The 7,854-nt window shown below is 54.7% G+C and overlaps 1 protein-coding gene across 2 annotated transcripts; it reads left to right on the plus strand.

Annotated features, from left to right (window-relative positions):
- The first annotated feature begins 1,776 nt into the window (after positions 1-1,776).
- Positions 1,777-7,428, plus strand: NEURL3 (neuralized E3 ubiquitin protein ligase 3). 2 transcript variants are annotated; one of them, XM_086700476.1, is made up of 5 exons: positions 1,777-1,972; positions 2,212-2,349; positions 4,674-5,159; positions 6,338-6,406; positions 7,060-7,428. In XM_086700476.1, exons 1-5 carry the CDS (start codon positions 1,945-1,947, stop codon positions 7,278-7,280), a joined length of 942 nt encoding a protein of 313 aa, XP_086556602.1. In that variant the 5' UTR covers positions 1,777-1,944; the 3' UTR covers positions 7,281-7,428. The 2 variants fall into 2 exon arrangements, with proteins under 2 accessions (XP_086556602.1, XP_086556603.1); XM_086700477.1 differs by lacking the exon at positions 2,212-2,349 and having other exon boundaries at positions 1,785-1,972.
- The last annotated feature ends 426 nt before the right edge of the window (positions 7,429-7,854 follow it).

Below are 7,854 nucleotides of genomic sequence, written 5' to 3' on the forward strand. Positions count from 1 at the left end.
ATCTTCTGAGGTGAACTGGGGCCAGACCGCTGTCACCTCTCCATTGCCGAGACTAAAGTCACAGCATGTCTGTGCTAGAAGGGCCCATAGACCAGCTCACCTTGGCTTCCTGCTTTACACATGGGGACACCAGGGCCCAGGAAGGGCAGGGGAGGGGAAGAAAACACAGGAGGCAGAACCTGGGTCTCCAGACCTTTCATCCTTTTCTTTCTTTTTTTTTTTTTTTTAATTTTTTTTAATGTTTATTTATTTTTGAGAGAGACAGAGACAGAATGCGAGTGGGTTGGGGCAGAGAGAGAGGGAGACACAGAATCGGAAGCAGGCTCCAGCCTCTGAGCTGTCAGCACAGAGCCCGACGCGGGGCTTGAACTCATGAGCTGAGCCGAAGCCAGACGCTCAACTGACTGAGCCACCCAGGCGCCCCTCTTTTTTTTTTTTTAATTATTCTTTTTATTTTTATTTATTTTTTTAATGTTTATTTATTTTTGAGACAGAGAGAGACAGAGCATGAGTGGGGGAGGGGCAGAGAGAGAGGGAGACACAGAATCTGAAGCAGGCTCCAGGCTCTGAGCTGTCAGCACAGAGCCCAATGCAGGGCTTGAACTCATGAGCTGTGAGATCATGACCTGAGCCGAAGTCAGACACCCAACCGACTGAGCCACCCAGGCGCCCCGCTTTCATCCTTTTCCACAATCTCCCCAGCCCAGTCACCTGCACCACCGTCCCCAGCTCCTCCTGGGACAGGCATGGGGATATCTATCCTCATAGCTGAGTTCAGAGTAGTCACTGATCATGACCTTGATCTGGGGTCTTGGGGAAGGTCCTAGCCTGGAGGTGGAGGGCCAGGATACTCATAAGTCTCCAAACTAACCCAGAGCCTTGCCACCTAAAGTGGATTCCACAGAACCACCTTGTTAGAAAAGTAAAATTCCAGCCATAGCCCCAGACCTTCTGAACCAATCAGCATTTTAATATGATCTCCAGGAGGTTCATGTGCCTGTTGCAATGTGAGAAGCACCAGGTTAGAACAAGCCATTTTCCCTCTACCAGCCTCAGTTTCCCTATAGGAATGGAGGGGGCAGAAGATCTCTGACTTTTTTTGCTTTTTTTTTAAATAGACTCCATGCCCAATATGGGGCTTGAACTCACCACCCTGAGATCAGGAGTCACTTGCTCTACCGACTGAGCCAGCCAGGAATCCCAGATCTTTGACTTCTTTGCCACAGCTTAACACACTGGGAGCCAGGCCTCTGGCATGACCTGTCCTGTTGGACTATATGCATTTTGTAGTGGATTGTGGAAAGTGGAATTCTGATTCCAGCAAGGTTGGGGAAGCAATCAACACCTCTCCCGTTCGGTCTGACTCACCCCTCTCCTCTCTGCCTGAGACCCAGGTCTGGGGCAACTTCACAGGTCCTGGGATGCAGCCAATTCAATTCAATCCACTTCAGCAACATTGATTAAGCACCTTGTGTGTGTGCCGGGCTCTGTAGCAGTGAATCTCCACCCTGACTGTACATTAGAATCATCCAGGGTGCTTTTATAAACTACTGATGCTGGGCCCCACCCTGTGCCACTGGGATCAGTTTGCAAGTGAGTACTTCTAAATGTGCCTCAAGCCATGATAATGCACAGCCTGGCGGAGAACGACTGGTCAGAAGTAAGGGAGCAGTATATCCTAAATCCTGCCCGGGCCACCTCCCCAGTCGTTGCTTCCTTTTAGGTCAGCCAGCTGCAGCAGTTCTGTGGTGAGCCAGAGGCAATCATCAGGAAATTCCCTGGATATCATAACCCGTGACAGCAACATCTAATTAATCATCAACTATGTAACATGATCCTGACCCATAACGAAGGGACCTGCTGAGCCTTTGGAAACCTGTCTACTGGCCTTCTCCAGACAATTCCTTCCAAATCCAGGTATCCGTGCCCGAGGATCCCAGGCTGATGGGGGCCCAGCTCTCCTCCCAGGCTGGTAAGTGGGAGCCCTAAGTTTGGTCTGCAAGGGATCCAAGAGGCAGAGGGGAGGCTGTGGAACCTTGGGCGAGTCAGTTTTCCCTAGGGCCTCAGTTTCTTCATCTGCAGGGTGGGGCCAATGCGATTCACCTTGCCTGACAGCTTATAGGGCTGTCAGAAGCACAGACCAAAAGGTTGCCAGGCACAATAGTTCTCTGAGAGCCTCACCTGAGACCACAGCGTTCCCTTGGTGTGCAGGGGCAGGAGAGAGAGAATCTGCTTTTACTGCCAGAGATCCAGACTGCATCTCAGAACGCTGCTCCCTCCCAGGCAGAGAGCCTGGAGTCTCAGCCCTTGGCTCCCTAAGGGCACCAAAGGCTCACACACCAGCAGCAGGTACTGCCCCGAGCTTGGGGGGCAGGGAGGTGGTAAGGACGGTGGGGGCCAAGCTTCTGTTGCTGCTGCTGCTGCTGGGGCAACTGTGTCTGGATTCCAGGTCACGGTGGTGCCATGGAGGAGGCAGCAAGGAATGTGGGGGGCAGGAGTGGGGCCCCGGCTCCTCCACTCCTGGCTGTGAAGATGTGCAGAACCACCCCAACTCAGTTCCCTCTGGGTGCTTCCCTGCAGGTTGTGGGAGGAGTGAAAGAAGCTGTAAGGGTTAACAGGTGCCTGGCACCCAAGAGGCTTGGTGACTGGAGGGGTGGTGATGAAGAAGGTGATAGAGATCTGGGGAGGTCCTTGCTGGGCAGGGGGCTGACCCTCAGTTTCTTAGATTCCAAGAGGCTTACTGCCAAGATTTTCTTTGAATCTACCTGGGGGGTGTGGTGGGGGCGGTGGGGGGAGGGGAGGCATGCAAAAGTCACGATGCTTACCCAGGGGGGCAGTCAGCTCCTCATACTCAGGATCTCCAGGCAGGTACCTGGAGACTGCAGGTCTTGGCTGACCATGCATATCGATCCCATTGGTGGATAAGGAGACCTATACCCAGTGGGGCAGTGACCTGCATAGGTGACCAACAGAGCGGGGACTAGAATCTGGGTATCGGACATGGCTGCCCTCCTCAGAGCTCCTGCAGTGACTCTGCAGTAGGCCCAAAGACAAGTCCATCGGATGTCAGGGCCCTCGGCTCTGACTCCTGGTCACCCACCGTCCGTGCCTACTTGGGGACTCCCCTTTGCTTGTGCATAGCCTCCAGGAAAAGGCATCTGGGCAGACTATCAGGAAGGGAGGGAGAGATTAGGGTATTCCAGGAAGGGGTGACATGCAGGGGATGTGGGTGAGGGAGGGGTGAGCTTGGATAGCAGGACCCTGTGAGCGGGTTCAGAGGTCCCCAAGGCCAGAGTGAGTGCTTGTTCTTAATGCCTCAGCGAGGGGAACCATGGAACCATGATATGCTTGCCTCTGGCCTGAATCCATCGGAAACAGATTGACTATGACCTCAAGGGTGTCCCTTGTGCCTGACCAGATTGAGTGTTGCACCTTGTGACCCGTTGGAATCTTGCAGGCTTGTGAGTAATCAGAGGAGCAGAGCTGGAGAAGCTGATGAGATCTGGGAGGGGAGGGGCCTTGCTCTTTTGGGTTGGGTTCAGGCTCAAGTCCGGATTGAATCCCCCCCTTTTTTTTTTTAGTGTTTATTTATTTTTGAGAGAGAGACAGAGCATAAGCAGAGGAGGGGCAGAGAGAGAGGGAGACAGAGAATCTGAAGCAGGCTCCAGGATCTGAGCTATCAGCACAGAGCCGAATGTGGGGCTCAAACTCACAAACTGTGAGATCATGCCCTGAGCTGATGCTCAACCGACTGAGCCACCCAGACTCCTGCTGATTGAATTCGCTATTTTCAGCTTCCCTCCTCTAACCAAGAAAGAACAGGACAAGAGGGGGGTAAGGGAGGAGAGCAGTTCTGGCTCAGGAAGCTCACCAGCTTCCTCCAGGCTCAGGCCTGAGGCTTGAGAGGAAAGGCTGCCCAGTAGGGAACTTCCCCTCCCGACTGCCAAGTGGACTGGGGTCGGGAAGTCCCCGGATTTCAAAGCTCAGCCCTGGCCTTGGCTGGCCCAGCCCACCATTCTGACACCCCGCCCCCGCCACAACCTGGGACTCCCTCTCTAGCCTGTGCCGCCCCACCTGGCTCTGTGGGGGAGCTGTTGGACCCCTTTCTCTCCTAGGAAAAGGAAGTCACCCTCACTGGGGGCCATGGCCTTCACAAATGATGCAGGTTTTCTGTGGGACAATCATAAAGTCAGACAAACAGAGAGGAAAACAGCTGCAATACCAGGACCCGTCTGCTAGAGCTGAGCACCATTAGCAGACCCATCTCCTCTCAGGTTGTTTCTAGATACAGGGAGAATATATGTGTGTATATTAAACATATGTGTCGAACAAAACCTGGATCATATTATGTGTACTATTTCTAACACCTGCTCTTTCTATTTAATGCCAATAACCGTGACTAGGTATTTAGAGCTGGTACATGTAGGCGTGATTTTACAACATCCCTCCGGGAGGGGAACTGAGGTGGGGGAATTCAGATCCCAGACATGCAAAGTGTGCTCCTCACCAGGCTCTAATCAGGTCTCTGGGGGCTCCCTGGATGAGGGCAGGGGCAATGGCCCCGGGGAGATGCGGGGGTGGGGGGCGGAGATAGCTCTGGGGAACAAATGAGTCCGAATCCAGACCACACTGACGTCACCATCCCCCCACCCCCCCCACCCCCATCTCCGCAGACACCAAGGCGCCCCGGGAGACACTGCGCTTCCACCCTGAGGCCAAGGGCGCGCAGGTGCGTCTAGACGCCCAGCGGTGCACTGCGCGCAGGAACGCCACGTTCCACGACGGCATCGTGTTCAGCCAGCGGCCGGTGCTTCCCGGGGAGCGAGTGGCGGTCCGCGTGGTGTGGCACGAGGGCGGCTGGTGCGGCGGGCTCCGCGTGGGCTTCACGCGCCTGGACCCCGCGCGGGTGTCCGCGCCCAGCCTTCCACCCTTCGTGTGCCCGGACCTGGAGCTGCAGAGCCCGACATGGGCTGCCATGCTGCCCGAGGGCTGCGCGCTGGCGGGGGACGTGGTCTGCTTCTGGGTGAACCGCAGGGGCCGGCTCTTCGTCAGGGTCAACTCGGGCCCCCGGCTGCTGCTGCGCAAGGGCGTGCTCTTGGGCGCCCCCCTCTGGGCCGTGATGGACGTGTACGGGACCACCAAGGCCATCAAGCTACTGGGTGAGACAACCCGCGAGGACCCGGGCACCGCCCCTCGGGTGGCTCGGGTGGTACTGCGTCCCCATCCAGAGCCGTGGGGAGAGCCTTTCATCTTTTCCTATACGGTCAGTTTTACGTCACTGGCACTGGAGACGCCAGATGGACAAGACCCCAGTCAAAGGGAGGGCAGCCTTGTCCCTAGGGAATACTAAGAAGCTATGACTAGCACTCCAAACATCTGTCAAAGGGCTGTTTCACAAAAGGAGAGGTCGGGGGCTGGGTTTTGCTGCCTTAGTAGGAGTTCAGGGGAGTCAAGGGTGGCAAGCAAAGGGAACAGAAGTGGAAGCGGTTAGAGGTGCACAGGAAGACTGCCGGTGGGGGCAGAGTGAGCTGTCCAGTCAATGAGTGGGGAAACCGTAACCATCCCTCTAGCCACCTGAAAGGAGAGTGGACTTGAGGGAGAGTGGATACAGGAAACGTCTGTAGAAAGAAATACTGGCATTCCTGTGCTGGTTGTCCACCGGCCTACACAAGCAGTCCATTTCTTCTTCCCCCACCCCTACCGGTTATAAAATCCCTTGTCACAGCGGCTGAAGTCTCGCCCCTGGGACGCCCGGTTGGGTAGGTCTGGTGTAGAGCCAAGCACCTGTTTTCCCCACCTCCTGGGGGATTTTAATGCACATCCGGGTTTAGGAAGGTGGGTAACGCTGAGGGTCTCCAGTCAGGCGGCAGCACCAGGGCAAAGGGGAGATGTTTTTTTTTTAAATTTTTTTTTTCAACGTTTATTTATTTTTGGGACAGAGAGAGACAGAGCATGAACGGGGGAGGGGCAGAGAGAGAGGGAGACACAGAATCAGAAACAGGCTCCAGGCTCTGAGCCATCAGCCCAGAGCCCGACGCGGGGCTCGAACTCACGGACCGCGAGATCGTGACCTGGCTGAAGTCGGATGCTCAACCGACTGCGCCACCCAGGCGCCCCAAAGGGGAGATGTTTAAAGGAAGGGTGGTTTTAGGAAAAAGCGTTGACAGCTTCACAAATTCTCTGCTGGGGCGAATTGGGGAAGGGGTGGCTGGGGCCATAAGATCAGCGGGGAGCTCCAGCACTGCAAGCAAGCAGGTGGAACTCTTTCAAGGGCCTGGTAGGGTGGAAGCACCTGGGCTTTGCTTTCCTGGGTCCTGAGTTTCCCTCTCTCCCTCAGATCCCACAGCCAGTGCCTTCCCCTCAACCGTGCCACGGGCCCTCATCGATGAGTCTCTGCAGCCGGAAGGTGAGTGGCTTCCCCCGAGCCCAGCGAGCCAGGGACAGGCTCCCCAGGACTCTAGCACCAGAGGCCCCACCCCCACCCCAGGGAGGCCCCAGCTCTGGGAACTGGCTAAAATCCTTCCAAGTCCCACGAAGTCTCCCACGGGCTTTAGGCCAAAAGATTTGGCTCTGCCTGCTAGAAACCTAAAAGCAATTTAATAGCTTTGCCTTCTAGAACATTGGCTAACTTTTCAAGTTACAAGAGCACATTCGTGAACAAATAACGTTGTTTTGTCCCCGCTTGAAAAAGCAGTCCGTGTTCGTAATAAAAGTTTTGCCAAACGGAAAGAAAATAAATATTAGAGGATACATAAGGAAGTAAAAAAAATAAATAAATAAATAACCACTGCCTCTTAGGGGGATTTCCTCCTACTATTTTGTAGTCATATATCTATGAGGAATTGTGCTGTTTTCTTTTTTCCAAGTTGGAATTTTATGATATATATGTATGTGCAGTATGGTTTTCTTCCCATCTCTTTTCATTTGGTTATGTTGTGAGCATTTTCTCATTAATAGTCAAAATAGGCCTGCCTGGTTCTCTGTCCTGTGGTTATAGCATGAGTAGGCTGCCCGCGCTTTGCCCCCACGTGCCCCAACTCGTGTTGTCCCCTTTCCCAGCCACGGCAGGAGAGGAATGTGCCATCTGTTTCCACCACGCTGCCAACACCTGCCTGGTTCCCTGCGGCCACACACACTTCTGCAGCTACTGTGCCTTGCGGGTCTTCAGGGACTTGGCCAAATGCCCTGTATGTCGCTGGGAGATCAAGGCGGTGGTCCCATCGTGGGGCCCACCCATTCTGAGGACTGGGGAGGGCCTCCTGATGCAGGTAGCAAATTGAATGTAGCTCTGAGCCAGAGGGAGGAGGTGCAGCCCCACCTCCGTTCTGGAGAAGAGTCCGAAAAGCTGGTCATCAACAAGAGATGGGGGCAGGGAGGCTCTTTCCCCCTCCCCAACAGGTTGGGGTCCGTGGAGCAAGGAGGAGCCCCTTTTTCTGCCCACACCAGAACTCCCTTCCTAGTGGGGTTCCTGTAGAAAGTGGCTCAGCAGTGGGCCAGCAGGCTTCTGGTCCCCCCCTGCTTGGCTCCAAGTTCATTTGTGCCCAGGGCTTGCCAAGGCTTTTGGCTGGCCGCCTGGTCCAGCCACCATAGACCTAGCAATCATGGTACGCGTAGGTCACATCCATGAGAAGGGCCTTTATATAGAGATGAGACAGCCTGATCCCTAGTTTCATAGCTGGGGAAGTTAAGGTAACTGCATGTATCTGGTGAAATCCCAGCCCACCCCTGGGTATTGAGGAGCCTGGACCAGACACACAGAGGCATCTGGGTGGAATGTGTACAGTCCTGTGTGGAAGCTGGGTGACCCCTGACAAATCCTCCAGAAAGTGGATAGGAGAGACCTGCTTGCCTGCC

This window comes from Puma concolor, chromosome A3 (assembly GCF_028749965.1).
Source record: "Puma concolor isolate L17-30 chromosome A3, mPumCon1.1.hap2, whole genome shotgun sequence".
In the NCBI taxonomy this organism is placed as follows: Eukaryota; Metazoa; Chordata; class Mammalia; order Carnivora; family Felidae; genus Puma; species Puma concolor.

Bases quoted from the DNA above. Each gene is read 5' to 3' on its own strand.
- NEURL3 (XM_086700476.1), top strand. From the start codon at position 1,945: ATGGGGGCCCAGCTCTCCTCCCAGGCTG. The intron at 5,160-6,337 runs GTGAGACAACCC...TCTCTCCCTCAG, and splicing joins CAAGGCCATCAAGCTACTGG to ATCCCACAGCCAGTGCCTTC. The intron at 6,407-7,059 runs GTGAGTGGCTTC...CCCCTTTCCCAG, and splicing joins TGAGTCTCTGCAGCCGGAAG to CCACGGCAGGAGAGGAATGT.